Source organism: Eptatretus burgeri, chromosome 12 (genome assembly GCF_056783735.1).
Source record: "Eptatretus burgeri isolate ZD-2024b chromosome 12, Ebu_testis_v1, whole genome shotgun sequence".
Lineage (NCBI taxonomy): Eukaryota > Metazoa > Chordata > Myxini > Myxiniformes > Myxinidae > Eptatretus > Eptatretus burgeri.
Genome location: NC_140972.1, coordinates 71,620,592 through 71,645,155, shown reverse-complemented (window position 1 = coordinate 71,645,155; position 24,564 = coordinate 71,620,592). Strand labels below are relative to the sequence as shown.

At 41.8% G+C, this 24,564-nt stretch overlaps 1 protein-coding gene across 7 annotated transcripts in view; it reads right to left on the bottom strand.

Moving 5' to 3' along the window:
• The window catches only part of LOC147015895 (F-box only protein 41-like), a 97,515-nt gene that overhangs the window by 57,579 nt on the left and 15,372 nt on the right, over nt 1–24,564 (bottom strand). Inside the window, exon 1 of one of the 7 annotated variants that reach the window (XM_085848481.1) lies at nt 4,091–4,289. The exons of the other annotated variants lie outside the window; for them this stretch is intronic. Within the exon in view, the coding sequence (XP_085704607.1) occupies nt 4,091–4,134 (44 nt within the window). The 5' untranslated portion in view covers nt 4,135–4,289. Of the gene's footprint in view, nt 1–4,090; nt 4,290–24,564 lie in introns of those variants that run through there. 7 annotated transcript variants of the gene reach the window in all.

The window sequence follows — 24,564 nt, the reverse complement described above, 5'->3', positions numbered from 1 at the left end:
GTGGTGTACCGCTGAACAGTCGCTGGTCCATAGACCTATTGGTGCTATTATAACCAGTAATCCAGTTCCATGAAGTCGTGGCTGACTTCTAGTCCTGCAGCATAGTCTGATATTTCAGATCAATTGTTCAAATTTGCATAAAAGCACCAAAATTGGTACACGTAGAATAATGTATTCCGACCAATTCTAGATATGGAGCCACCCGAGATTGTGCCTTGGTCAGCTTCGGCAACCATTTTCCAAAATGTCCGCCATTCTACTTTAGCGAAATTGGCTATATGCTCTTATTTTCTTATTGTATTGGTGGAAGATATAAGGAAAGTGTAAAATTCAGTAAATTGACCATGAAAAGGCGTATTGAAATATTATGAGCCAGTATTTTCGGTAAAAAAGCCATTATTTGATTTGTAAATTGCTGCTCTCCTGAAACGTTTTGCTGAAAAGTACCCATTATTGCCTGGAGAACAAGAGTCAAATGATATTCATCACATTCAATTGGTTTGAAATCAACAAAAATTGCATTATAGATTACATACTTTACTCTATTTTGAAAAGGGAACTGATAATCGTGATAATGACAAACTCAGAAAATGTCGTCAAATTATTGCACACTTCACTTTGAAGCAGCTACGGTTTACTGTCTACTACCATTCTACCAGGAAACATGGTACACGCATACATCAGTCTAGTACAATATGAGTTTCTGAGCTCAAGTGTGCTGGCTCTGGATCAAGAAGTCAACACTTTTACAAGCAATGCGACTTTGCATTTGCACATTCTAAGCTAGGCCGATATCTCAGTCTATGTCTACTGCGTCTGTCTACTGGCATTCTCCTTCACAAGCACACAGTCCAGTGCATTGCAGATTAGCCTTCTTGCATTTGCAGCGGTTTCTACAGCCTTTTTGCAGCCGCACGACACCAGCTCGAAGCAGCTTTCTGAAGCCTCAGGGAGTGTGGTCCAGAGCGGTTCGTAGGACCCATCCTCTGTTTGCCGCCAGCCCCATCTTGTTGGTGATGGAAGCACGGGTTGAGGGACCAAGACCTGCCCCCAGACATAGCCACCCTGGAAGACTGATCTCTTCACATGCTGTTCCAAAGCATCATAGGTAGGTGGGATGCGCTGGACGGAGTTCCTCTTGGCGAAGAGTTTCTTTCTGGCGTCGTTGACGTCCGTATATGGACTGGTGCGGTCATAGAGGAGCACCACAAACCTTTCAATGCAGTGCATTGTGTCATCCTGGATGTTGACTGGCGTGGTGGTCAGGGTCACAAGAGAATCTGTCAGTTCTGGAAACGAGTTCCATGTGGCCCAGGCAGATTTCTTCCCATGCCCCACGAATGCTGATACCATGTCACATCCGGTCATGGCTTGGAAGACAGGGAGAGCACGTGCCTTCTGTGGACCGAGGGAGGTGGCTATTTCATGGGCAGGGATGTAGCGTTAGTTCTTGCCCATCCCAAAAACAATCCAGAGTTCATCCACGCATGGTAGTGCCTGGGCTACCATCACCACCAAGACAACGACGTCGGTTTTTCCCCAATACAATAGATCAACCCAAATGACATTTGTATTGTTTTCCTTTGTAAATGCACATCACATGGAGTATTTATCACCTCTGAGAAACCTACAAAGAGAATAACAATGACAGATATCCCATGTTGTTAAAGTAGAATGGTGGCCATTTTGGAAAATGGCCGCCAAAGCTGACCAAGGCAAAATCTCAAGTGGCTCCATATCCAGAATTGTTCAGAATACATTCGTCAACATATGTACCAATTTTGTTGTTTTTATGAAAAATCGAACAATTGGTTTGCTCTGCTGCAGTACTATTCTGGTGACATTCATGATCAGATGTCTCCAAACATCCCTATCCTGCACTGCTTTCCGAAGCTCTAGCAGAGACAGCTTGGTTGCAGCCTTTACCCCATCCATTTGGGGTGTTCCATTACCATTCAGCTTATCACTTGCCAAGCCAGTCGTTCGTTATCAACCATTTCATTCGAGTGCTTGCTTGAGTGTTCAAAATCAAGTGAGGAACTTGGTGAGCGATCTACAAGCTGATTAGTAATGGAACACCCCACTTTGGAATACATCAATCAACTTGGTTGACAAGATTTTAATATTTTTTAGGTTAAAATAAAGATGAGCTTTTCACTTTCCTTATTCACTGTCTGCAGCAGTTTGAAGTCCTCTTTACTTTCTACCAAGAGAGTGGTATCATCAGCATACCTTATGTTGTTGATACATCTTCCTCCAATCCTGACTCCAGTCTCTATGTCATCCAAGTTATATTCGTCATCACAATTACTCGAACCACAAATCAATTGGTTAATTACATCCAATGATAATGGCATAATGATAATAATATTAACACAGAGGCTGGCAGGATGGTCCAGAGCTGTACACACTCTCGTCTAAGCTGTCTAGCTTGGGTTTGAATTCTGGTCCACTGTCATCCCGTATCATACCGTCATGCCAGTGTTTCACAGGAAGGGTGATTCATCAATGTGTGCCATTTCTCAGATGGATGTTAAATTGGCGTCCTGTCTACCAGCATTCGTTGTAGTTGATGGACTTTAAAGATCCCACAGTGTCCTTCACGAAGAATAAGTGAGCTATTGGCGGCACCCTGAACAAACTACAAATTCCTGCCTTAACCTTAGTGGAACGTCAAACCGAGCCAGCTAGTTCGTGAAAGACTTGGGCCATGTTTCCCCCAGCCAATACCACAATAACATGGGAATAATTGTCGCTGTTAAACAATAAGAGGTATATTAACAAAGCACCACCCACATGATGCGCACGTACACATGATCCCTCCCACCCGGTCACTCCTGTAGGGGAGTACATCAAATGCATGGTGCCTTCAGGAAGAGGTGTGACGTCAAAAAGAAAAAACACAATATTTGCATACATAATAATGACATCATCTCAAAGTTATTTTCTTCAAGGGAAAACAAAAGCAACATTGATGACAAATGAGTAAGAGAGTAAAGGTGGAAATGCAAGAGGGTGTTGAGGAATAGTAAGTGAGATTTTGACCGAGCAGTCCCATCGCTGACCGTCCCAATTGATTACATTGATTAGCGAAAGTGTTGTCTGCAGCAGCGTTTACAGAACCGTTTTTGATTGAAGTGGTCATCAATAAAACAAAATGGACCATTAAATATACCATCAGAGATGGGGAATCCCCCACCATTGAATGAAAAAGGTCATACATATTCCAGATAATGAGGGAGGTGAATTGGAAACAAGACACCATTTGGTAATCATCTTGAAAAAGTTCCCCAGGGGTGAGGAACGTAGTAACCAAAAATAATTGAAATCAGATAAGTGGTTTTCCATTTGTTACAAAAAACATTTTTTTCAAGATGGCCACCCTCGTCGGCCATCTTGGATCCGGCCACGCCCAAAATCAATAGGCTTCTTCCTTTTCAGGTGGTACATGTGTGACCCAAATTTCAAATCAATATGGCAAAAAAAATTTTTTCAAGATGGTCGCCCCAGTCGGCCATCTTGGATCTGGCCACGCCCAAAATCAATAGGCTTCTTCCCTTTCAGGTGGTACATGTGTGACCCAAATTTCAAATCGATATGACGAACAGTTTATGAGTTATCGCACTCACAGCTATAAATGTTGATGCCCGGACGGACGGACGGACTGACGGACGACCTGGGTGACAACAATATCCCCCTTCCGCCACGTGGCGGGGGATAAAAACTGTGCAAAAAGGCCCGTTTGCTTCAGGTCTTAAAGGTGAGCATGTACCTCAGGTGATATAAGGGCCGGTGTAATTCACACACCTACGACTGGAATAAAGCATTAAAATTAAAGAAATGTTGAATTCAGACCTCTCACTTTTGCTTTTCGAGTAGAAAGGACGAATGAGTGAAAGAAGTGAAAAAAGTTGAACACTCACCCACACATTTTGTTTTTTTATTCTCACAAGTTATTGTTCTTTGAAAGGTTAGCTCCCAAACCCTGTTGGAGAAATGCTATCCGTCGACAAACCGCAAGGCATCGAAACACATTCCCATGTTCTTTCCATGACATCACAATTCCAAGTGCGACTAAAAACAAACTTACTGTGAGGACAGGAATGTGGTGAGAGTTGAAACAGGTAGCGTCATGACAACTTGTGTCACCAACGTGCGAAGGCTGCAATTTTCCGGACATCATTTCCGGGCAGCAACAAAACTTTGCATTTCTGCAGCTGCAGAAGATGCTTCGATGCTACGACAACTAAACATGGAGGACATAAGCAGAGTTTTGGTATGCTGAAGTGTAGTGAGAACCGAAGCTCCATCCAAATCCACTCTCTGCTTGTTTTTATGAGGGGAATGCTTCCCACTTGATAGGTCTTTGAAGGGGAAAAAATTACCATATGGTTGTTCGTCCAGATGGGGAGTGGGGTGGGATTTCTGCCATAAAGGGAGAAAACACACCAAACCAATTGTCTGTGGCCGTTCATCGAGGGAGGGGAGGGGACGATTTATAACCTGATAGATTATCTGGTTGGGGAAATTTTGTGGAGGAAGGGGGATGGGGAGGTCTGTTTGACAGTACTGGCATCCTTGCCAAATTCCAAATTCATTCCTTCTGCAATTGTGGGGCTCATACACATCACTATCTAACGATGGCCCAAAAAAGACTCAGTGTGCCATCGGACAGCCCAAAGTACCAGTATATGGGATTACACTAAATAATACAATGGTTCTGCCATCATATGCTTTCAGTAATATTAACTGCTCCGACCGGCCTGAATAGAATGCGCACGCACACACCAGGCGTTTGGTGCAAAACTCCCTAAAGTTTCGTCTCCAGAATGAAGTCAACCCTTTGTGAGGAAGCATCCACTGATGAGCCCCTTGACAACACTTTATAGGTCAAACTGGAACAGTTCCACAAACCCACATAGCTGCTCACCACTGACAACTCGGATTCCTAGTCTGAACTCGTTTCACAGCCCTGGCCAAAACTCGGGGGCAGAGGTTCTGTGGTTTGTTTTATGTATGAGCTTCCGCTTCCCACGATAATCTCATGCCATGCTTCACCAGCATCGCTATCTTCAACATCTACAGATGTCTTTTTTTGTTTGGTTTTTAACCCCAAGATGAAATTAGTAAGCATTTGAACTTACATTTTGCAGTTTGAAATTTTTTTTTTACCAAAGCAAAATGCATACCAGATGTCTTCAGAGAAAGCAGCATTGTGATTATAGGGCCTTGGAACCTCAGAAAATAAATCTGAACCAATTTTAATGCTTCTGCCACATCCTGTTCTTTCTATTCCTGTCTGAGTGTGTAGCCCATGCTACTTAGGAATCAAAATTCAAAACCTATATACTACTGTGCTGGCTCAGCTATTGTCTTTCAATGCCCATGCATTTCATGTAAAATTGCACCAAACTCTACAAATGTCATCATCCTACATACATTATGAATACAGGCTCCTCCACAATACAAAACATAATGTGCCAAAAGAGCACATACGTCTGCCAAGCTGAACAGTTCATGTTTTGCATCCCAATGATAGGCCGAATCGGATCTTAACCAAAATCGAAGCGGCTTGTTTTTGTCACCTACCCAACTCATCCACCAAGTTTGGTCATAATCCGTCCACACTTTTTTGAAATACCATGTTGTATATCGTTTTTGGCCCGATCGTTCAATTGTGAAGAAGCACTCAAATAATTATACTATCTGGATCTGGTTCTGGATACGCACAAAATCTAACCAATTTGGCCTTGCCACACACCCAACCTGCCCACCAAGTTTCGTCCGGATCCACAGATAACTTTTTGAGATATCCTGCTCACAAACAAGCAGCCGTTTAACAAACAGGGGTGAAAACATAACCTCCGCCCTCCTTTGGTGGCAGAGGTGAAAAAAAGAATAGCATGCCATCTCCTGGTTCATTTCAACAATGCAGAGAAAAATAACAGTTTTCTGCTGCTGGGTTTCATCCATCAGAATGTAACACCTGTTTGTTTGATTCAACTGTTGAAATTTTTTATGCCTCCTGTCCATGTGTCCTTCGCGAGGTGTTGGTGAGTGGTCGCAAACTCTGGAAAAATTCCAAATCCCTGTTCTATCATAAAGGTGGAATCGCATTCGTGGCACAGACATGCCACTCAGCCAATGATTCTATACCCACAGCTATGGTATGTGCTGCATACAAAATTATAATAAAGATCAGCATAGGGTGCTGCATCTTAGAGGAGGTCCTGTTTCATCAGAGATCACATGTGGACTGCCAACGCATAATGCTCCCCCTCTCTTACTCACTCTCCACCTCTCCTTCCTCACCTCCTCCATACCACCTCACCTCTCTCTCCTCGTCCCAACCTCTACCTCCCATCAATGCATCTCCATATCTCTCTCTCTCTCGCTCTCCGATTGCTGGTACTGTCGAAACAGTCAAATGGCAAGGATTATGCAGGGCAGGACTTTTGGCCACAGTCCTGATAATGAGCTTACTCTTAACCTAAAGACACCATGGGATATTTAACAATCACTGGCGAATGCAAGAAGTTAACTCCAAACCTTAACTTGCATCCGAAGGATGTTGAACCATCACACTCATTAATGCAACTCCCTACCTGAGAAACACCAATCTTAATTCGTTTCCTGGGGGCCATGCAGAACTCAAAGTCCAATAGACCGAGTTCTGTGTACTCAAGTTGTTCCAACAAAGCACAAGTGATCTACCCTCCCTCATAGTATGGCAACTAATTTTCCTTTTGACCATTTGACCTCAATGTACAAGACCCCTTCAGATATATACACAAATATATATATATATATATATGTATATATATATATATATATATATATGTATATATGTATATATATATATATATATATATATATGTATATATATGTATATATATATATGTATGTATATATATGTATATATATATATATATATATATATATATATATATATATATATATATATATATATATATATATATATATATATATATATATATATATATATATATATATATATATATATATATATATATATATATATATATATATATATATATATATATACTCTATGAGTCTGGTGTAGCTTAGTGGTTAAGGCGGTGGCTTGGGATCCTTGGGGTCCTGAGTTCGAGCCCCGCTGGCTGCTGAGTTAGCATCAGGGAGGTTGACTCAGCCTGTCATCCTTCTGAAGGTCGGCAAAATGAGCACCAGTATATTGTTAATTATCCCTGCAGGGTCGAAGGTGACTAAAGGGTTGGTGTCAGGAAGGGAATCCGGCCATAAAAACATTGCCACAAGAAAGGGTACCATGATTGGAGCCCCCAAAAAGCTGACCCCTGCTCAGGGATAAAGGCTTTCAAATGGTGTGATGATGATGATGATTATATATATATATATATATATATATATATATATATATATATATATATATATATATATATATATATATATATATATATATATATATATATATATATATATATATATATATATATATATATATACTCTGCACAGAGTTAAATTCTTACATACTCAACACAGAAGACATCATATAAGAAACACAGGGGATACCTTTCATCTCAGTCTTTTTTGTTTGCGCTGCAGAATTGGTTGAAGTCGCTGAATAATTATACTACCTGGCAGCATACCTGCCCTACGGACGATCGTGGTGCAAGCATGGAACACGTTCTTCTGACACATACCTTTATTTGGGCAGTGCATAGGCAACTGACAGCTCTGTATAGGCAACAACAAGAACCTGGGTTACGTGCATGAAGCAAAAACATACCTACAGCCTACAATTCAAAACACCTTCACTGCACTGGAAAATGTGGGGACAAGAATGCTGTGCTGCAAATGGAGGAGACTTGTAATACCCTCACACACCTTGAAGCGGCACTGCACGATACACATTTACAAATAAAATTTGCATACCACCCCCAAACTCCCCCCCCCCCCCCAAGACCACTGGCAAAGATAAAACACCCCTTTGCACTAATTGGAGTCATGCTGATCCTATGTAGCAAGTCTGGATGTAATCGACCCACAACTCTAGGAGGAGTAGAGCGACAAACAAACAAACACACAAACACTGGTCTGTGGCTTATAGTAAGGATGACAGCAGGGTGGGAAACCCCAGGAATGCATTAGGGAGCACACCATAATTGAAAGCCAGGTTCACTCAAGCAGGCATCTGTGCACCTTCCAGCTCTTTGCACGGCCTCAGCAGAATCAATGCGGTGAACGTGTACTCAGGTTGTTCCAACAAGGCCTTATGCAGCCTGGGCCCTCGTCTGGGGAACTCTGAGTTACAGATTCTGAAGGAATCATCCCATTTATGAGCAGATCACCAAGACAGTGTCATCAGAGAGGGTTGAGCACCAAGAAAACGCAAAGGTCTGTTCACCTCAGCAGACCAAAAGGGAGCCTCATGGCTGATATGCAAGATCAGCCAATGGGTAAGCTTCGTATCATGTTAATCATAGCTCTTTTTGTCCTCCCGAGTTTCCCCCACTTCAAGACTTCTACATTCCTACTTTCTTGCCCAAGCTAAGGTACAAGATCATTGGTTACTTTCTGCCAAAGATGGGAAGGCCAAGTGTGGGTTACTTTCTGCTTGGGGAGGGGGGGGTGTAATTGGAGGCCCTGCAGTAGTGGGGATGTGGGGGGCTGGAAGGGGGCAGTGCCAGAAGGTATATCTTCTCTGAGCAAAGCACAAGATCACATGAGGTATTTATTAACATGGAAGCAAAATTATATCTTGTCCATTGTCGTGCAAAAATTGCCAGCATTTAACAGCATGAACAGAAGACATTTTAATGCACTTGGAATCAGTAAATCATGTGGAAAGGCATAATCGTCATTCAAATCGGATGCTTGTCACACACCAACACAGCAATTTATCGTTAGACCAAGAACAAAACCCAAAATAGAGCAAAGCCTGTTAAAATCAAGAAACACTGCTCACCTTCATTCTTTCATTCCTCTTTTTTTTCCCGCCTTTGGAACAAGCTCCCACACTCTCTTCAATCCCACTCTTCCCTCCAGGTCTTCCAACCAGCTGTTCACCACCATCTCTTATCTTCCCCCCATTCAAAACCACGATTTTTTCTACCCCCGTTAATCCACCCAAACCCACCTTCTTCAAATTCCCTGTTTTCCTTCCTGAAAGTCCCTGTCATGTAAGGACCTGAAAGTCCCTGGAGCGTCCATCATCTTTACCCCGTGTACCCCGCCCCATCACTCTCCCTTCCACAGATCTCCTGATGTCCCTTTTCCCTGGTGTTGTTGTGCTTCCCTCTCTCGCCCTCCGTTGTTCCCTGCTCCCTCTGTTGTATGTTCTGCGTGTTAGCTCTTATATGAGCCTCAACAATGTATACAAAGCAAAAAAAAAGAAAAGGTTGATGCCACGCCAACACAAATCCCCATGCTTCGCACTTACAGCAAAGTTGAAAGATGGCAAATGGTTCCACCAGGATTGTCCTAGGATCAAATTTAGAGTTACATTTTTTTCCCCCCAGTTTTGACCCCTGTGACCCAAAGTCCTCACCCCCTGGGACATGAACCGGCAGTGAAATAAAAGAAAATTACATATTTCATCTGTGGGCAATGTTGATTGCACATGCAAAGCTTCATTTTAGAAAGTTTAAAAGCTTGTAAATGCACTTTTTGGTATTTACCCTTTTGACCCCACTCCAGGAGGCAGGGGCAAAATGATACTGCTCTTGCACCTTCGTGCCACGTGGTGATCTACATACAGTGTGACCACTCCTTGGCTTTTTCACAAGATCTTGGCTATTCGTTGTTCACCTTGGCATCTAGGTTTTCTTGGCGTATAGGTTTTCTATTATCATCGATTTTCCGAAACCTTGTGAATTCTTAACTTTTTTCATTGGCTCTCCTTGGCATTTATGAAAATGAGGAGTGGTCACCCTGGTGGTGATCCAGTGACCAAGATTGGTGAATTTCTGCCCAACTGGTTAGGAGGAGATAGCATGACGGACGGACAGACAGACGGGGCCGATTACAATAACCACCGTTTTTTTTTTTTTTTAAGTGTGGGGATAACCAGATAGCTCAGAGGCAAATGTGCTACCTCTGTGCCATCACGTTGGACCAATAATCATTTAGACCCTGGCAAGTAAACGCGGAGTCGAGAAATATATATGAATTGATCAATATTGTGACGACTTCAGTTCATTTCCCGTGAAAGTCCCAATTCAAGATGGCTGGATGGAAAGCAAAGCAAAAATCTCTACTTGTATTTAAAAGGTGAACCTTGCCACCACAACTTCAATGACATCGACACCAAATAATGAACTCTTCCCAATGTTGATTAAACTTTCAGAACAACGTTTTGCTCTGTATGTCAAATCCTGGCAGCTTTATCCTCTAATAGTCTAATGCATATATTAGTCTTTCAAGCCAAAAAAAAAAAAAAAAAAAATCAGAGTGCATCATCAATGTCAAGCAGTTAAAAGAATGAACTTTTTACCGCCACCACCGAAGGTTAAGGAGGTTATGTTTTCACCCCCTGTCTGTTTGTCTGTTTGTTTGTCTGCAGGATATCTCAAAAAGTTATGGACGAATTTGGATGAAATTTTGTGGACAGGTACCATGATGGTGGTAATCTGTCAACACTCTTGACACATGCATGTGTCCGTGTGTGACACGGACAAACTGATTAGATTTTGGTGAAGATCCGGATCTAGATCCATCTACGAGAATTTTTAAAGCGATTCTTCACCATTGAGAGATCAGGCCAAAATTATATGTAGCACGATATCTCAAAATATGTGGACGGATTTAAACGAAACTTGCTGAACAAATTGGGTGTGTCGCAAGGACTAATTGATTCGATTTTGGTGATGATCCAGATCCGGATCTGGATACGAGAATTATTTAATTTTTTTCAGTGATTCTTCACCATTGAGATATAGGGCCAAAAACAATATAGTACTGTATAGCATGATATTTCAGAAATGCAATTGGCCCGATATGTTCTTGTGGATCAGGCATTACATGGTGGAGGTAGGTGCTCCACCGAATGGCCTTCTAATTTTGTATGTTTTGCTGCGTTTCAACATGCAGCAAAGTGTGCACTGGCATATGGGATCTCAGTGTGTCTTTAAAAATCATTTACGATCTCTCCGATGGGTTCCTGTGGCATCACGCCAACCAGCATCTGGATGCATCAATAGAGAATGCAATGCGATGGCTCAGCTTAAAACTTGCTTCCCACGTCCTCACATGTTTCGTTAATTGTATGTGGGGTGTCCGAGCTTATGTGGAACAGCACCGTATGCAAGATTGTGTGATATACAAGGAAACTAGAATCACAGGTTGAGGCGATTTGGCTCATCGTGCCTGTCATTCATCCACAATATACCAATTAGACTGGGTGATGTAATGGATACAATGTCTGCTCTGAGTGTGGGAAGTTGGCGGTTTGAACCCCAGCCAAATCATACCAAAGACTTAAAAAATGGTACATGCTGCTTCCTTGCTTGACGCTCAACGTTTGAAAATGACAGAGCATGGGCAAACAACCATGTGTTGGCAATCCTCGAGTAGGATATGATGGACCCAATGGCCTCCTGCATTGAAGGTCCTTTCAAGGGAACTTATGTTAAATTCATTTTGTCAATGTACTTATCTTATACACAATATCAGCTAACTCTATTATGATCCTGAACAATACGATGACCTTTATGACCCTCAACAACTCCATAATGATCCTCAACCTTAACCAAGAGGCATTTTGTTATATTGATGAAGATTTCAACCTGTCTGATGAGTTATTTGCCTCGCTGGAAAGATTCACATGTGAGTTGTACAGTAGCACAGTGACAAACATCAGTGATGTTCCATATTGGGAATTCTGTTTGAAGACTGCCGAGGGGCACAGCTTGACGCCCACCAAGGATGCATTGCAACAGTATTGTCTTTGTGCAAATTATCAGACTGTCATCCACATGCGAGCCCTGAATTGGATGATTGATGCTCCTTCTCCGAACGGTCATGGTTGGACTGTTGAATCCACCTCCATCTCTGTTGTGTGGATGACTCAGGATCCCACCTCGATGGAAATTCTCTGCGATGGACACTGTGCATGCAAACAGGGCAAGTGTGACACCAAGAGATGTTCTTGTCGCGCAAGTGACATATCATGCTCTGACCTGTGTGGACGCCTTTCCTGTGATAATAATTCCGCAACAAAGACAGAGCTGTCATTTGACAATACTGCTGACGTGACAGAGTCTGACGATGAGTGAGTTTAGGTTTAGCAAGTGGCAGGCAACCTCGTACTCACCATCCATTCGATACAGAGCTGAACATCATAGTTTGGACATGATATGCATCCTCGCTTTTTGTCCTTGTCATGATCCATCTGAATGAATTATACATCAACTAGATTTAGGGGTTGTTTCCAGATTGCTTTTGTGAATGCGCACCATGAATTAGTATCTGCCTTGTTGGTTTTAGATTATATATTTGACCTCAAATAAAACTTGTTCTGTGTCTCCCTGTTCATGGTGTGTCAATAATGTTTGATGACTCATTATTATTCAACGCAACTTTTCATGACATCTGTTTATATATGAATATGGTCCCCATTTCACTTGGTGACTTGAGTGGTAGCCATTGTGATTATTATTTACAACTAGCAAAGGTACCTGGCTTTGCCTCCTCCCACCTCACCTCCTCCCCCTGGACTCCCACCCCACCCCTTTCCCTCACTCCTCTCACCTCCCTCCAGACTTTTACCCTATCCCTCACAACCCCCACCAACACCTTCCCCTCCCTCCAGACTCCCATCCCACCCCATTCACCTCCTTCCACCCCACCTCCACTCCCTCCCTCCCACTCCACCACTTCCCCTCCCTCCCTCCTCATGAATAACATCCTAAATGAAAGCAGATTGCACAAAAAGGTAAAACATTTCAAACCCAGGTAAGAAAGATTAAATCTAATGTGCGTACCTCTCGGCCATGCTGCCATAGTGTTGGGATTCATTGCTTTGTTTCATTGCCACTGAAAACATTTTTCAATTCTCTCTTGAACTCGTAGTTCATTTGTCCCGTTACTTTTCTCATTCTAATAGTCAAATTTATTTTGCCTTCCTAACTCTGTGGTTATGTGTCGGGGTAGGTTGAGATGGTTTGGACATGTGGAAAGGATGGGGGTGGGCAGCTGTGTGAAGAGGTGTGTAAACATGAATGTGAATGGAAGGAGAGCTGGAGGCCGTCCAAGAAAAATATGGGATGTGTTGCTGAGAGATGATCTTCAAGTTAAAGGCCTAACCAGAGGGTGAGCAAGGGATTGTGCAGCCTGGAAAGCAGCGATTCGATGAGCCATGGCTTACACATGCAAGCATGTAAACGGCCGTAAAACGATGGCGATGATCTCTGAGGACGTCCTCACGGAGAACCGAGCCATGGTCACCGCACACACTGCTCACACCGTGGGAGCCTTCGTCTGCTTAATTATTTTTGTTGCACTCAATGAAGTTACACTTTTGGAAAAAACAGAACAGTAGAAAAAGTTAATTCAATGCTTCAGATTTGGCAATTTCAGATTTTCTTGTGTAAACATAGAGAAGGAGGGTGCACAGCCTTGCTTAAAGCTAATAAGTTATACGTACATTCAGTTATAACAATCGGGTTATGTCTTTAAATTTTCAGATTTTGACACTTATTTCGTCCACGAGATCTCATCCTCAAATCCAAAATCATATTTTGATTCTATACATTCAATAGTCCATGAGAGGATGCAGTGTGGTGTTTCCAAGTCAAGGCCTTTTTTGAAGGGTTAGGGTCAAAATGGCAGCTCAGACCCCTGTGAGGTGTAGTTGGGGGTGACAAAAAAATAAACTTTTCATGAAGGTACACCATTAATTATCTTCAAAATGGGTGTTTTAATGAACCCAAACACCCAATTTTCAGTCATGCTCTCCCTTAGAGTTCGCTTGGTGCGCATGCAAAGTTTCGGGCTGATAGGTTGCATGGTTTTGGAGTTATGGAGAAGACATATAAACATATATATATATATATATATATATATATATATATATATATATATATATATATATATATATATATATATATATACATATACATATACATACATACATACTGACATTTATTACTATAAATAAAGACAGACTGCTACACAAACAAGGCGATATATCAAGAAGGTCCCATGTGCACGGACAGGTTGCAACAATATTCCCCAACACCTTTGTCGACAGGATTGATGGAGGTCTTTAAAAGTTAGTCAGTGCTCAACACTTCTGTGCTTGAGATACACAGAATGTAGTAATATTTGTATCGCATTCCGTGCATGATCCAACCAAAACTCACAAAAACTTCACGATTGGAGTCAGAACGTTTCATGATATTCATTCATGACCATATAATTTGCTGATGATGTGGTCATCTGCATTTTTATTCCCAACACTACACTGTGGTAAAAGAAAATACACATCATAAGTTGCTCCATAGGTACTTAAAACACCCCCATTGGGTCCAATCGCCACATTAAATAGGTTGTGGAAGGTCAAATTCAGATGCCACACCTCAAAATGCTTTGGAAACGTCTACTTTCACGTATGGCCACAATTGGTGCCATGAAAATCGATTTCCAGGCCTTTTTTGATCAGTCTTCTCATGGCTGGCAAAATATCATGGTTCGTCAATATTAATAAAGTTTGATGCTTTGATCACATTGTCTAGTGTGGATTGAATCTCCAACTAATTGGTAAGCATGATCACCAAATGAGGTCGTGTGATGATCAACATTCCTGCCAAGGTCGTAACCAATACATGCGTGGTGACAGACAGCATGGAATTGGCACAATTATTACCTCTGCCACCGAAGGTGGACAGACGTTATGTCTTCACCCCAGTCTGTTTGTCTCTGAGCAGGATATCTCAAAAGTTTGCTGATGGATTCAGACGAAATTTGGTAAACAGATTGGGTGTGTGACATGGATGAATCGATTAGGTTTTGGTGAAGATCCGGAACTGGATCTGGATATGAGAATTTTAAATTTTTTTTTAAAGTGATTCTTCACCATTGAGTGACAGGACCAATACAATATAAAGTGAGATATTTCAAAACGTTATAAATATATTCGGACGAAACCTGTTGGACAGGTGTGGTGTGAAACAAGGATGAATTGATTTTATTTTGGTGGAGATCTGGATCCGGATATGCACCCAAGTGTTTAAAAAAATATTTAAGCTATTCTTCACCATTGAGAGATGGGGCCAAAATGATACATAGCACATTTCAAAAAGTTGTGGACGGATGACGGCAAAAAATGGTGGATGAGTTGGGTAAAGTGGCGAGAACAAGCCGATTACATTTTGGTTGAGGTCCGGATGCAGATGCGGCCTTTCAGTGGTTCACAAAACAAACTGTTCAGCCTGGTGGAGGAATGCGCTCTACCAAGTGCTGTTCCATCGTTGTTATATGTGCTACGAGCAGGAGCACTCAGCGTTGCCGGGCAACGTTGGGTCCCAGCTCCCATCCATTCCCCTCCCTGCTGCCACCCAACCCCCTCCCTTCAGACTCTCACCCCATCCCCAACTAACCTTAATGTATAAGATTTTCACTTATTCTGTGAGATAAATGGCTTTATAGATCGCATCATCGTACGGTAATCATATATAAATCAGAGGCACCTCCTTTTTTTGAAGGGTTTGACTGTTCAGTGGAAGGGTTATGTTGCTGATCTGTCCCGCCCATATTTCTGCAGAGCGATCAAGGTCTGGCAGCAACCCCCTTCTGGTTAAACTACCAATATCAAGAATCACTGCTCACCTTCATTCCTCTTTTTTCCCACCTTTGGAACAAACTCCCACACTCTCTTCGATCCCACTCTTCCCTCCAGGTTTTCAAAGTAGCTGTTTGTCACCATCTCTTTTTCTTCCCTCATCGAAAACCATGATCTTTTCTTCCCTCGTTAATCCACCCCAAACCCAATTCCTTCATATTCCCTGCTTTCATTCCTGAAAGTCCCTGAAGTATCCATCTTGTTTACCCCATGTACCCCACCCCATCCCTCTCCCTTCCACAGATCTCCTCACCTGTCTATTCCCCACTGTTTTGTGCTTCCGTCTCCTGTCCCTCTTGTCTCTTGTCCCTCCTGTCTCCTGCTCCCCTTGTTATATGTTCTGTGTGTTAGCTCTTATATGAGCCTTGACATTGTATATTCAAAAAACACAAACAAATGACCGCAGGGTCTGTGAATCATGTGACTTCACAATGGGAAATAGCTCATGGTCTACTTCTGGGTCAGGGAGCTAGCTCTGCCCGGATGAGGTGGTTCATTTGTTCTGCTTTGAGTTTTTCCCTCAGCCAGATGAGGTTGTATAAATGTGGCAGGCCTCTTCTTTGTCACTCATTTGTGAAGACACGGCACTGCACTTCACTAAAAAAAAAAACTTGCTGTCTTTCAAGAGATGCATTAGTTTGCTCCGTTTCTGGTGGAACACTCTTGCAAGCAGGTCATGCAAATGTTGTGCCGTTGGACCTTGCATAAGTTCATCCTTCACCTCTTCCCAGGCAGGATTGCAGGTGAAGGTAATAAAGAGGACAGGGCTTCTGAACACTCTGACTTAAGAAGTCATGGCATCCTGAATAAGTTATTCATGTGCTTTGGTGAGCCAGCAAAAGTTGATGGCAGAATGTTGTGCTGGCCAATGTTGCTTGCGTTGTTGTCATGATTGAATTCATCTCTCAGATGAACGTAGCTTTCTGCATGCAGTTTCTCTTGATTATGCCAAATTACGAGCAGCCTCTCACTTTCAAACTTAACATACATGTCAACAACAAAATGGTGAAATAAATCTCTGCATCGCAGAAGGTGGTTGAAATCATAAGATCGCATCTTCGTACGGGAATCATATAAATCAGAGGCACCTCCTTTTTTTGAAGGGTTTGACTGTCCAGTGGAAGGGTTATGTTGCTGAATCAGAAAGTTGTACCCATCTTCTCCCTGGCAGAACATCAGTGGATACTGCAGAGCATCATAGCTTCGATGAGTATCAGCAATTCTCTTGATTTATCATGTTGCTTTAGCACAATAATCGTGAGGTCCACGTCCAGCATCCACCATAAATGATTGCCACTTCTTTTGTGGTTGGTTAATTGAATCTTCATTCATGGTGATCAACTGGTGCCTTTTCGGCCCTGATGACAATTTTGTGATCTGGTGACTCAAGATTCTCCATGGCATACTTAAAGATTTGCACATAATTGTTTGAGTCTTGCAACATTTCTTGCAGAGCTCTGACAATTTCAATTTCCAGTCTAAGTATATTGTGGTATCATTGCTGAGCTTGTTCCTCAGTATCTCGAACAAGTAAATTTGAAAGGCATTTTGGAGAATCATTTGGTAGAGGCTGAAGGGAACCAATTCTATGGAAGACTTGGCTCTGAACTTTGAACGTGGGCAGGAAGCCAGGCATCCTCATTTCTTGGCTGGTCCCAAAAGATGTCATTTGAAAGCAGCTGTTTCACTTTTTGAATATTGTGTTGAAAGTGCTTCCTTCTCCTCAGAGGTGCTTCCAATCATTAAATTCTTCATTAACTTTGAAGGTTCTTGCAAGGGTGCAACTTTTACTTTGCCGCCAGAACAGCACATTCCAGGTGCTTCCCCTTTCCATTTCTTGGCACTGCAGTGCTGGCACTCAGTTTCCATGGCTCCAATTTGTATTGTTGTGGGAGAAGCATAATCTCGTTTGATCACAGCTGAATGAGGCTTTTTTTTCCCCAGGTGAGACCCTGATTAGAATGGTATATTTTTGTAACCCTTTGTCAACGAAGGTCTCATGTTGTTGTTGTTGTTGTTCTTCTTCTTCTTCTTTTTGTTTCTTGCGAATGGTGCTCTGCATGGAGGATGTGGTGATTGTCTCAGTGCAATTGCCACTCTTGCGCAGTCTCGGCTTGATGTTGAGCAGCTTCTCTTCTTTGTTTGCTATCAAGGTGGGTTTCCTTTTCTTGTGGAGTCTGACTTTGTCATGTGACCTGGCGGTGAGCAGCTTGGCTTCACCATTGGCTATCAAAGTGAGTTTCCCTTTTATGTGGTCTCATTTTGTCACGTAGACATCTTGTTTTTTTCACCTTATCAGGCCGTAACGTGCCATCACGCAAAGTCAATGACGTCAGATATGGCAACGTCTTTTTTTTTTCAATGATTTTACACATTATGAGACATACCTCTGATAGAGGCAACTATGGCAGTGTTATAAGCTGCAATGGGACTGAAATGTAATGATCATCAGGCCGTTCACAATTACAGACCCATATCTGTTCTTCCATGTTTTTCTAAAGTATTGGAGAGACTTGTTTATTACCGTCTAACCAAATTTCTCTCTAAATTTAACATTATTCTTGATCATCAGTTTGGCTTTCATAGTAAACACTCCACAGATAAGGCTCTTATTCATATGACAGATTTAATTTCGAATTCCCTCTCTGACAGATTGTATACCGCTGATGTTTTCGTTAACTTGTCCAAAGCCTGTGATATGATTGATCATAATATTCTTCTCTACAAACTTGATTTTTTATGGTGTTAGAGGTTGTGCTCTTCAAAGGTTTAAAGACTATCTTACTACTAGGCAACAATTTACAGTAATTAAAAGCTCTAATTGTTCATGGAGAGCTATGTCTCTCCGAAAGGACCGTTTAGAACCCCCACCCTAATCCTCTGGAAGAAGTCCTTTCATTCAAGCTTCTGGGTCGCACAATCTGCCATGACCTTTCCTGGGAAAGCCACATTTCCAACTTGGCCTCCAAAGCCAGTCTCCGACTGGGAATCCTCCATCGTGCAAAGTCCTTCCTTGGCCCACCTGAGCTCCTGACCACTTACAAAGCTTTCGTCTGCAGCCACATGGAGTGCTGCTCTCCTCACTTGGCTGGTGCTCCTGCCTCCCACCTTTCTCAGCTTCACGCTGTAGAAACCAAGGCATTTAGGATCATCGGCATCTCCCGTGGTGAGGCTGAGTCTTTGGGCCTCTCACTCTCTCACCGCAGGCAGGTCGGTAGTTTTCTGTCTTCTACTGTCTCCTTTCCGGTCTCGCCCCCTCTGCTCTGTCTGTGATATGACCCCCCCTCCCCCCCCATATTTCTGCAAGGGCGCTCAAGGTCTGCCAGCAACCCCCTTCTGGTAAAACTACCAAAATCACAAATCACTGCTCACCTTCACTCTTTCATTTCTCTTTTTTCCCGCCTTTGGAATAAACTCCCACACTCTCTTCAATCCCATTCTTCCCTCCAGGCCTACAAAACAGCTGTTCACCAACATTTCTTATCTTTCCCCATCCAAAATCACGATCTTTTCTACCCCCGTTAATCCACCCCAAACCCAACTCCTTCAAATTCCCTGCTTTCCTTCCTGAAAGTCCCTGCAGTGTCCATCTTTTATACCCCGTGTACACCCCATCCCTCTCCCTTCCACAGATCTCCTAATGTCTCTGTTCCCCACTGTTTTGTCCTTCCTTCTCCCGCCCCTCTTACCACATGCCCCCCTTGCTGTGCATTGTATGTTAGCTCTCATACAAGCCTCGAGAAGGTATACAAAAAAAGAGCTATCAGCCATGGAGTTCCCCAAGGATCTACACTTGGGCCAATTCTTTTCCTCTTATATGTTAACGATCTGCATACGTGTTCGTCTTTATCTTTTTTAATCTTTGCTGATGATACAACTATCATCCATTCAAATTTTCGTCATGACTCTTTGATCAGTACTCTTAATAATGAGCTCTTTCACGTTTCATCCTGGCTAATATCAAACAACCTCTCTATAAATCCTAATAAAACCAAGTTTATGTTCTTTAGCAAATCCACCACACCTCTGTCTGACACCATCTCTTCGATCTATATCGACAATGAACCCATTACTTTGTTCATTCGATGAAATTTTTAGGTGTTACCTTGGATAACAAACTTAGCTGGACTAATCATATTTCATTGACTGTGAAGATTATTTCTCGAAACACAGGCTTACCGTCTAAACTCTCTACCTTCCTTCCTTCTTACATTTTATTCTCCCTGTATCATACCTGAACTCTTGTAACATTGTCTGGGCATGCTCTAGTAACAATCAGCTACACTCACTCTCAGTTATTAAAAACCTTGCTATAAGGATCTGCACCCTTTCTCATCCACAGGACCACACTGCACCTCTTTTCACTAAACTTAACGCATTGACACTTTTTGCCATTAATAATTTATATACAGGGATAGTTATGTACAGTACAAGCATGTCAACAAACTTCTTATAAAAGTCTTTTTATCCTACTTTACAGCAGTCCATCACACCCACACTCATTTCACTAGATCACAAGATAACTTATTTCTACCTTTTACTCGCACATCAAACTCTATTAATACACTATGTTATTATGGGCCACGTCATTGGAATAGTATTGAAGGAGCAGTAAAAGGCACAGTCGTCTGAGTTGTATTATTGAAAACGAAATTTGATCTCGTATTATTGAAAGTTTCCTTTCTTGCACATTGATTTGTTGTTCACTCTTGCAACTCTTCGCCTTATGATTTCATTTTTTAAAAGCTGTTTATTCTTGCTAGTCACAGTATTGTTGACCATTATTCCTGAATTCTTTGTCATTCGATAGTTTTGTTCCAATTTATCATTTATATTCTTAGACCATAGGCATATCAACGCAAGCCTTGGCTTCTGAATATGCCTCCACATTTGCTTCTGTATATGTTATTTTGATTGTATCTTTCTGAGTTCACCGAGTTATGGAAGTATTACTCTCATATATTTTTGTTTCACTGTACTGATATGGGCAACTATGGAAATAAATGTTGTTTTTGAAATTGAAATGGGGGTCAAAATAGCGGAATTAAATAATTAAAATTAATGACAATTAAAATTAATTAATAAAATTAATAAATAAATTAAAAAAGATAATTACTTTAATCCACATGAAACTGCCATGTTTGCTTCCGTGCGAGCCTGCGAGGTACTGCGTGTTAAAAAAGGAAAAAAAAAATGTCGTTGTGTGATGACATCATATGCAAGTCTTTTTTACACACCTTGCACGGCAGCAACACATGGGATATAATTTTGCTTGAAACAGTCATTGCAATGCCTGGCAAATTCTGGTGAGCAAAAATGTCACTGTGTTCAGGAGACAAGATTCTGGTGAGCAAAAACATCACTGTGTCCGGCAGACAGACAGAAAGTAACTGAGTTTGACGTCTCAAAATGTGGCGTGGCTTTATGCGGCATGTTTTGGGCCATTGGGTTTCGCCTGGCTAATGGGCAGTGCCTGTAACGCTGGGGGGGGGGGAGGAGGGGAATGGGTGGTGCTTATGACCCACAGACACTAACTCAGCTTTATATACAACATTACAGTTCTACCAACAAGATACAAGTCTTATTCTGTATATACATATATATATATTTAAACCTGAAGAAAATAAAATATCTAACAATGTTTTGAAGAGGCAGAAATTGGGACAGGATAGGAAAGAAAACCAAGGTTAAGAAATTGTGGGGAAATAAAGGAGTCAAAGGTGAATAGATAATGGGACATTTATTAGGGATTTGACAGAGGAAAAGTGTGGAGCTGTGTCAGAAATTTGGCCAATTATATACGTCCTGGAAAATCTTGGAGACTCGCCCTATCGCTCTGGAAGGATCATCAAACAATCCTACCTAACTATCATCAAACAAAGTTTGTCTCTTGAACCTATAGGCTTCACCATCAGCCACACCCTTTTCTAGGTTTACCATATTAGCGGGCACTGCTGCCCTCTGGGTGAGACTACCCAGATTGGCCCACCGAACACGGATGGCTGCTTAGTATCCGAGGAGTCAAAGAAATGTAAAATTATCAAGGAAAGCACCACAATCAATTTAGTAATCACCAGGATGACGAGGTGAAGAAAGTGTGTGATTTGCCGTACCACCTAGATGGACCATTGTTTGCTGACATGGATAGATGCGATAGCAATATACACAAACAATGATGTTGGGAAAAATTGTCACACCCAATTGGTCAGTGCTATATGACTAATGAAAGAGTGAATATTGCTGATATAGCTACAGCCACACAACCTATATTTAGAACAGTGGATAACAAAGCTGACCTCAAAAGCAAGTCATGAGAAAAGGCATCCTCCATCATCCCAAGTCACTCTTTGAAAAATCTGAACTACTCACTGGCAACAAAGGCCTTTCTTTCACCAGAGCTCAATGGGGTACTGCTCTTCCCTATGGGCTGGAGCCCCAGCCTCACATGCTTCTTCTCATGTCTATTGAATATAAACCTCTCAAAATCATTGGTGTCTCACGTATTTTGCCAAGTCTGGTCTGGATTTATTTAAATACCGTATAAAGGCTCAGCAAGTTAAAACTCTTAATTCCATCATCATATATGACCTATGACCACTGTCAAATTGAAAGGAAAGTACCAGACTAGTAAATACCTGCTTTTTTTCTGTCGGGGCTGCGGTAAGGAATGCTTGTGCATGTCTTGTCTCTATTGGTTAAAAATAAAAATAAAAAAAGGATGGCTTGTTTTACCAAAACCCTTAGTTTCAGGAAGCATGTTCACTCTGACACCTGGAAATATCTAAAAGAAGACACCTCCTTACCAAAGGTTTTTTTCAAGGTTCATGGGTGTATTGAGACAAGGTAGCTCTGTGCCAAATATGAAGAGGATTGGCTTACAAATGAGAGGAAGGTGTGCAGTTGGAATTGTATGAAAGAAACTCAAGAAAGCAATGAAAGATTGCAGATCCCCCCCATCCCCCCCCCCTAATCAGAACTTGTTTTGTGAATCTGAACCCAGTTTTCAAATTTATGCAGATTTCATTTCTTCACAATTCACCATCTCCTGTTCACCTGGACATTTATGATATCCTGCAAGAAGCTGTATTCTCTCTCAAACTACTTAGTGGTGTCATCCAGAATAACTTCAAGTGGGATCAACAAGTAGAATGTATTGTTAGTAATGCTTCACGATGACTTTACCTTTTGAGCGAATAAAAATTGAGTCAAGGCTGATGATCTGGTCTTGATCTAGAAAATGTATATTTTTCCGATTATTTAATTTGGAGTACTTGGGAGGTCTATTGACATTACTAGTACAGGCATTTTAGCATAAATATTTGGTCAACCTCCCACTAATTGCAACAAAAGCAAACTCAACAGATTTTGATTCCTGGATATGTCCTCAGTGTTCGAAAAAAAAGTCCTAAGGGATCCTCCAGGGGGAAAGTCCTGAAATCATGGAAATCCAATATGGCCGCCACCCGGCTTCGGGAAAAATGAGAAAATTGGAAAGATTGATATTTTAAGATGTAAATATATGTTTTTCTGCATTCTAATTGTTTCTAGTTATGGTCAGTATATGGATATACAAGAATTATTATAAAAAAGTGAAATGTATTGAGGGTAAAATAAAAAAATTATAGCTTTTTTGTCCAAAAATATCAATTTTTTGTCCCGAAAAGAAAATATTTACCTGATACTGATTTTGGGTCCTGGACAAAAACAAAAAAAAAGAAACGTTGAAGACACAAGATGAAATCAAGTCTATGGCAATACAATATAATTATGTAAATCATTGAAACATGACAAAATTCACAATTCCACTCAGGGCAATCACATCTGCCTGACGAAGGTTTCGAAATGAAAATGAAAATTCGCATTAAACTCAGAAACTACATCCATTATAAACTTACTATACATGTTGAGAAAAATCAAGTGTATTAAACTTACAACTCGACAATGTCGTCATCATCCTCATCATTGTCACATGGAGTGTTTGCGCAGCCAGAGCCCCTGCAGTTTCCACAAGCTGTATGGAGTGCACTCAATGTTGTGCTTCTTGCATGTGCATCTCATGGTGCTACATTCAGCCTGGCAGTTGCACCTGATGACATGTAACATCTTTTCAGGAGCTGGAGCTATTGATGTCTGAAGTGGCACAAAACCCTCGGCACACTTCTGCCAACCCCAGTCTGTGGAAGAAGTATGCAAGTCTGACGTCTTGAAACGAATCAAACACCACCTTCAGAAGCATGCTGAGTCTGCAACGATATCTTCCAGAACTTCAGTGCTCTGGGTTCAGTATATGGACATGCTAGACATTCTACGCAAATACATCCGGGCAGAGCACACTGAGAAATGGGCACTACATCTACAGGCCATCCAGGAAACGCTGCCTTACCTGGCAGCCTCGGGCCACAACCTGTATGCCAAATCTGCGAGGGTGTATCTGCAGCAGATGTCCAACCTCAAAACTCAGCATCCCAATGTTCAACAACGTTTTGATAAGGGGTTCCATGTGGTTCGACAAAGTGATCTCCTGTGGGCAGGTTTTTCACCTGACCTGATCATCGAACAAGTTCTGATGAGAAGTTTGAAGACCAGCGGGGGACTCACACGAGGGCCAGGAATGACAGAGCAACAATGGCTGGTATGGCTACTATCAATGCCTGCCTGTGCAGAAATAAACCAGGCAATGCAGGAGCTCACAGGTGTGAACTACAACACTGGAGAGCAGAAGA